We start from the raw sequence: 7,134 nt of genomic DNA on the forward strand, positions 1-7,134 counted from the left end.
CAAATATCGGATCGGGTCGAGAAATTGGATACGCTGATGGGCTAGTATTTGTTTTGACTGTTAAAGCTCTTCAAAATTATTATGTCTACGCATAGACCACTCGTAGGCATTAGATTTCGTAAACCGTTTATTTTTTAAAAAATAAAAACTCTTCTAACGTTTACGCGTTCTCTTCTTGGCGCAGACGTGACCTTATATTTTTAAAACTCTTCTAACCTCTTCAAAGAACATTAAATATTAATTTTAAACATAATCACATGTATTATTAATTTTATAAGTTTTATATTATAGATATTAATTTTAATATTAATTTTTTAAATAAATTAAATATTAATTTTTTAATATTATATTATAGATATTTAATTTTATATCATCATATAAATTATTTTATATATTATTAAAATTTTATATTTATTTTAATTATTTTGATTTAAGTTTAAATATAATATTTTTTTGGATTTGTTATTTTTAAATTATATTTAAACTTTTTATACAAAATGTAAGTATTTAAACCACATTGCTTAATAAAAAATGATTTCATTGTTTGATAATTAAGATTTTAAAATATAAAAAATTATAAATTATGTTTTTAAAATTTTAAAATATAATCACAATTAAATAAAAAATAATCATAAAATAATTTGATAAATTAAAAATATTTTCTAAAAATATTTTATAATTATAAAAATAAATTATGAATATATATATTTAAAAAAATTAAAAGTATTACATAATTGCATAAAATTATTGAAAATATTCAAATAAAATTTTAATTACAATTAAAGAGTAAATGAGAAATTTTCCACTAATATAATATGTACGATCTGTTTTTCTTTTTTAACGAAAAAAAGGAAAGAACTGGAGGTCTAGCTCAAATTGCATCACTGATCACGCATTGAACTTATTCCATGAGAACGGCTTCGATCCCATCAACGAGGTCTGGAAAATATAAAGACCAGGATCTCTTGACAATTATTATTTTTTTTTTGAAAAGAGAGGTGTATGATTCATTGATTAATAATAGTTTAATGATAATTAATGTTGATGTGCCATATGATAATAAAATTCAAAATTTAATATTATTATATAACTTTAGATAATTTAATGTTTAAAAATCATATAATTTAATGATCATTTATAAATTTTAGTCTATAAACTTATAAAACTAATAATACATGTGATTATGTGAGACTTATAATAGAATTAATAAGGTGGTGTTTGTTTTTCTAAAAAAAACTATTATTGTAGTTGTATGGATTATTTAAATTTCAGTATTGTAAAACTAAAATTATTTAAATCTCAATATTGCAAAATTCTTTTAAGTTTAAAAAATCAATTTATTTATATTTTAGTTTATTTTAGCAGTTTGCATGCGTTAATTTAATAAGGTTATTTATTAAATAATTTATTCAGTATGGATTGATTTATTTTAAAAAAAAAATATTATTGTAGTTGTATGAATTATTTAAATTTCTGTATTGTAAAACTAAAATTATTTAAATTTCAGTATTGCAAAACTATTTTAAGTTTAGAAAATCAGTTTATTTTAGCAATCTGCAGACATTAAAAAACAAACCATCTTCTTCTTGCAGACTGCAGACTTTTGGTCCACCTCTTCTGCTGTAGATGCCTGCAGATGTGATCCGTAAACTGCAAACCTTTTACCTCTATAAAAACAAACACCACCTAAGTCTCGTTTAGGGAAAGCTTTTCAAATTTCAATACTGAATTGACTCCAAATGGTAAAAGAATGGTGAAAAGTAGGAATCCTAATATTTGTTTTTTATATTTAGATATTAAGAAGTTAAATATTAAATTTATTATTTCTTTTAGATTTAGAATGGATGCGAATAATTTTATTTTTTAAAAATGTTTATTGTTTGAAAGTTGCATTATTTAGAAAACATAAATGAGAAAATAGAAAATATAAAGACATTACAATTATTGAAAAAAAATAAACTTCAAACAAATTCAGAAAAAATTAATAGAAATCAGCGAAAAAGAAATGTTAAAGTCGATGAGAGAAAAAGGAGATGCCAACGAGAAAGAATATATTAATATTTTAATATTTTAAAATGAAAATACAAAATATATTCTAAAAGGTTTGACCGTAATATATAATATATATTTTATGAAGAATAAAAAAAACCATAATCCGATCAATCAATTTACATCAATTAAATATATAAAAATATAATTTTTAAGAATGAATTATATAAACAAATAAAATTTAATATATTTATCTATATAATTACAATAAAAATTATCAATATAATAGATGATTAAAATAGGATAAATTTTAATACCGAGATTAGATGTAATGGAAAAGTAATTTATGAACTGAAATCATTAATTTATTTAATTATCGAAGGTCTACCATGTGTATAAGGTTGTCAAGCACCGTACGTCTCTCCAACTGACAAACTTTGTAAATTACCACGTCAGCGTCTCTTTATCTCAATCTCTTACATCATTTATTTCATCATCTTTCAAAGATTTTCTCGTACAAATTCAAGTCCGACACCGAAAACAAGACTCCCGATAAACATGGAGGAGACGGCGGCGGATGTCATAAAACGCGACGGTTTGGGGAAATTTCCTGATAATTTAGAGTACCAATCAGGATTCACCAATGATTTTTCATCGGAGGCGATCGCCGGAGCTCTACCACGAGGCCAAAATAGTCCTCTTTTTTGCCCTTTTGGACTCTATGCTGAGCAGATCTCCGGCACTTCCTTTACTTCTCCGCGCAAGCTTAATCAACGCAGGTAATATTATTTATTTAAAAAAACAGATTTTTAAACTATTTGTTTACTGATGTAAATAAAAGATAAGTTTTTTTTTACTAAAAAGTATCGATCTTTACGCGTAGGTTTAATCATCAAATTGATTTTTTTTCCTGTGTGAATAGTTGGTTATATAGAATCAAGCCATCGGTGACTCACGAGCCATTTTGGCCACGTGAACCGAGTCATAAGAAGCTTGTGAGTGAATTTGACCGGTCCAACACGGTTGCAAACCCGACTCGGCTCCGGTGGAAGCCTGTGGATATTCCTGAGTTGCCGATCGATTTTATCGATGGTTTATACACAATATGTGGAGCTGGCAGCTCATTCCTTCGACATGGATACGCTATTCACATGTAATGGGTATTTTAGGTGTCATTTCACTTTTTACATGAATATGATCACAACTGCTAATTATAATAGTCATTTATTCAATACTCAAAATTGTGTATGTTACTATCTTTTTACCTGTTATCTAAGAACTATGCTAAATTTCTGTGGGATTTGTTTGATATTTGTTTGAGGACCCAACACCGTCACACCCTTTATCTCCGAGTAGTAAACCTTGATTTATATTGCTGTTGATTTCAATGTAAAGATGGGAAAATGATGCTAAAAAGAAGTTATTATAACTGTTACTACTAGCGCAGATCACTCCAATATTGTGAAGAAAGTTAGAAGCCGAGATGTTAACTAATATGCAGGATGTATGACTTGAAACTTATTTAGATGTCAACTACACTCCAGCAAGATTATATTAGTAGACTTTATATCGGACGTTTTTCAATTCTTGATGCTTTAAAACTTGCATTTTGGCACACTTCTCAATCTCTGAGCTGAGTGGACTAGGATGATTCTCTGAATTGCAACTTTTTCATTAGGGAGATGGAAGTAAAGTGAGTTTGGTTTTGTTTGCAGTTTGTATTTTGGCTGACACGCACCAAATTGCTGATGTGCTTGGTTGAGATGAGTTTTGCCATCATAAACTCTTTGTGTATCTATGATGTATAAAGGAACTTTTGTTCCATTGATCCTTTGCTAGGAGATGCCGATCATGCTCTATTGTTTAGCTTAAAGGTGAACCTTAAGGGAGCAATAAAGTTTTCCTCACATGTAGGTACACTGCCAACAAATCAATGGACAATTGTGCCTTCTGCAATGCGGATGGTGATTTTTTGGTAGTTCCACAGCAAGGAAGTAAGTTAAAATTCTTTTACCGTTGAATTAATGACCGCTTAAAAACAGCTTTTTGATGGAAAGGAATACTCTTACTTAAGAACTGATTACAGGGCTATGGATCACTACTGAATGTGGAAGATTGCAGGTATCTCCTGGGGAAATTGTTGTCTTACCTCAAGGCTTCCGCTTTGTTGTAGATTTGCCTGATGGCCCTTCTCGTGGTTATGTTGCTGAGGTCTTCGGCACCCATTTTCAGCTTCCTGATCTTGGCCCGATAGGTACCTAATCTCTTGCTCAGATGTGGCCTGTGAGTGAATTAAGCATGATATTTTTTTGTTTGCGTAGGTCTAAAAAATAAACCACTTTTTTTATCATGTTGGATAGATATGCCCTTTGGATACGATTTTCATCTTGTGTAGGTGCTAATGGTCTTGCTGCTTCAAGACACTTCCTCGCCCCCACAGCTTGGTTTGAGGAGGTTCCCCGGCCAGGGTTTACCATTGTACAAAAGTTTGGTGGAGAACTTTTCACTGCAAGACAAGATTTTTCTCCTTTCAACGTAGTTGCCTGGCATGGTAATTATGTCCCGTATAAGGTGGGAGTAATCAATCTTCAAAATTAACTAGCTAAACTATAAAATTTTGAATATGATGCATTTAGTGATCTGATTTTATTTAAAATGTTGCATTCAGTATGATCTTAGCAAGTTCTGCCCTTACAATACTGTCTTAGTCGATCATGGTGATCCATCAATAAATACAGGTATGATGATAAAATATAGATGGACTCTGTTTGCGCATGGTACTCCTAAGATTTATTTGAGCAATATCTTGCAGTTCTGACAGCACCAACTGATAAACCGGGTGTGGCATTGCTTGATTTTGTCATTTTCCCTCCCCGATGGTTGGTCGCTGAACATACATTCCGACCTCCATATTACCACCGCAATTGCATGAGTGAATTTATGGGCCTAATACATGGTGGATATGAGGTGAATCCTACAATATTCTGGCTAGCTGGTACAATTTGAGTATACTTCTAGTAGAACAGTTGATTATAGGGTCGTTCCATAGTGATATCTCATGCTGGTATAGCAAGGCATTCTTTCTAATTTTAAGATTTCTGTTTCATAGATAATATATAGTGTAATTCTTTCGTAACAATGATGTTCTGTTTCAGGCAAAAGCTGATGGCTTTCTGCCCGGTGGTGCTAGTCTTCATAGTTGCATGACTCCTCACGGTCCTGACACCAAGACATACGAGGTAACCATCTTGAGCACAACATCATCGATTTCCTTTATGCCTTCTTAATCTTTGGGTAGTCTGACTGGCTAGAACAAAATGAGACCATTCGTTCCTATCAGTTTGTTGATCCTTCGAAACTGGCCACTCTGGGATCCCTCGTCTGTTTTGACAACTCTTTTGGCTTGCAGGCCACTATTGCACATGGAAATGAGGCAGGACCTCACAGGATCACTGATACAATGGCCTTTATGTTCGAATCATGTTTAATGCCTAGAACCTGTCCATGGGCTCTCGATTCCCCCTTCAGGGATCATGATTATTACCAGTGCTGGATTGGGCTGAAATCCCATTTTTCACATGATAAAAAGGAAGCTAAAACCAACGCTTTGCGGAATGGACTCGATGAGACCGGGTCCGAACTCCAAAGCCACAGTGGGTGAGTTGATTTTCAAACATTAATCTCGGCCTCAAGCTCTTATAGATTCAGACACTATGTTCTTATGCAGAATAAGCAATGTATGTAATCTCACAGGTTGGGAAAGGTGGGAGGGTGATTTTATTGTTCCTTAGCTCATAGGAGTGTGACATCGATCATGTCTAATCTTGATAAATGAATATAAATGTGTACAAGTTGTGTTTGGTATAATATGAAGAATATATGTATATATTATGTAGTTCGGACTCTTCATATTTCATATAATATTAGATCGAAGTCGTGAAATATTTGTAAGTATAATTAGTATCTCCATTAAAGACAATAATTAGTCTAAAAATAGGATAGGGTAACAATTAGTTTTTTTAACTTAATTTTTTAAATTTAAATTTTGTTCATTCTCATTAATTTTTGGTTTTAACAACATTTAGTTATTTTGATGACATGATGTTCTAAGATTATAATACACGGATTACATCATGGTGTATAATCTTAAAGTATCGTATTATTAAAAATATTAAAAAACAATTTTAGGATTAATTTAGTAAAAAATAAAATTTAAAATTTGTTAAATATAAATGTTGTTATATATTTAAAAAATTTATTATTATAATTCTAAAAATATTTTTTTCGCCTTGGATCTTGAATACCAACGAATTCGTATAGCTTAGCTTGGAACAAAAATTACAAATATTGAGTATTGACTTTGGTCAAATCTTTGAATTGATTTCCCGTCATACCAAAAGTGGATTTCAAAACCAAGCCGGTCCCGGTCCAGGTCATGGTTGCTTCCTCGGCCTGCACCCAGGCTGAGGGAGTGGTTCCATAGTAGGGTGGCTCAAGTCATAGCCGAATGCAGGACCCTAAAGCCAAAGTGGACCATAAATTGGTCAATGGTCAAGCCCCCGAGTTCGTTATGACACACACCAACCAATCAGGCAATCACCATAAACCGGTTAGCTCAGCTCCATAAAACCCTTTTTCAACATATAATTTAAGGATACGGACTTTGTCCGGTGGGGCTATAAAACCCTCAGCTTTCAGTTGCTCTATTTATGTTATATCTTTTAAGTATTCTAATTTATAATTAAATTTCTCCTAAATATGATTGTATTTGGACGACTTGTTTCTTGCTCTTTTACTTTTTCTTTTATTGTTGTTATTTTCTTTGCTTTCGAGTTTGAGAGGCATTTCTCTTTAATTGAATTTTGGGAGAGGAATATAGTTAAAGGGATATATTACATCTTTAAGAATGTATTCTTATATTTAAGTGCTATTTATTTAACCCAAAGTCATGCATATTGCTCTTGAAAGAAAAAAAAAAATTACATTAATATTAATTACTATCAGATACGAGATATGTTAGAAGAAAATTTATTTAAAGTTTATATTAATGCTAATTATATGATGACGAAAGTAATTCAGCCTAAAAAATTCAAAGATTATTGTTAATGACTCAGTTTGTCTATTCCTTTCAATCAACTCGAGAAA

General features: G+C 31.1%; 1 protein-coding gene across 1 annotated transcript; it reads left to right on the forward strand.

Moving 5' to 3' along the window:
- Nucleotides 1-2,547: 2,547 nt before the first annotated feature.
- Nucleotides 2,548-5,818, forward strand: LOC120127916 (homogentisate 1,2-dioxygenase). Its single transcript, XM_039145733.1, has 9 exons — nucleotides 2,548-2,768; nucleotides 2,912-3,142; nucleotides 3,904-3,983; nucleotides 4,076-4,243; nucleotides 4,385-4,560; nucleotides 4,658-4,727; nucleotides 4,802-4,956; nucleotides 5,145-5,228; nucleotides 5,399-5,818. Exons 1-9 carry the CDS (start codon nucleotides 2,548-2,550, stop codon nucleotides 5,648-5,650), a joined length of 1,437 nt encoding a protein of 478 aa, XP_039001664.1. The 3' UTR covers nucleotides 5,651-5,818.
- The last annotated feature ends 1,316 nt before the right edge of the window (nucleotides 5,819-7,134 follow it).

The sequence above is a fragment of the Hibiscus syriacus genome, unplaced genomic scaffold (assembly GCF_006381635.1).
Source record: "Hibiscus syriacus cultivar Baekdansim isolate YM2019G1 unplaced genomic scaffold, ASM638163v2 tig00110472_pilon, whole genome shotgun sequence".
Taxonomy (NCBI): domain Eukaryota; kingdom Viridiplantae; phylum Streptophyta; class Magnoliopsida; order Malvales; family Malvaceae; genus Hibiscus; species Hibiscus syriacus.

Coding starts and splice junctions, on each gene's coding strand:
- LOC120127916 (XM_039145733.1), top strand. CDS start 2,548: ATGGAGGAGACGGCGGCGGATGTCATAAAACGCGACGGTTTGGGGAAA. Junction 4,561..4,657: donor GTAATTATGTCCCGTATAAG/GTGGGAGTAATC, acceptor TGTTGCATTCAG/TATGATCTTAGCAAGTTCTG. Junction 5,229..5,398: donor CTGACACCAAGACATACGAG/GTAACCATCTTG, acceptor TTTGGCTTGCAG/GCCACTATTGCACATGGAAA.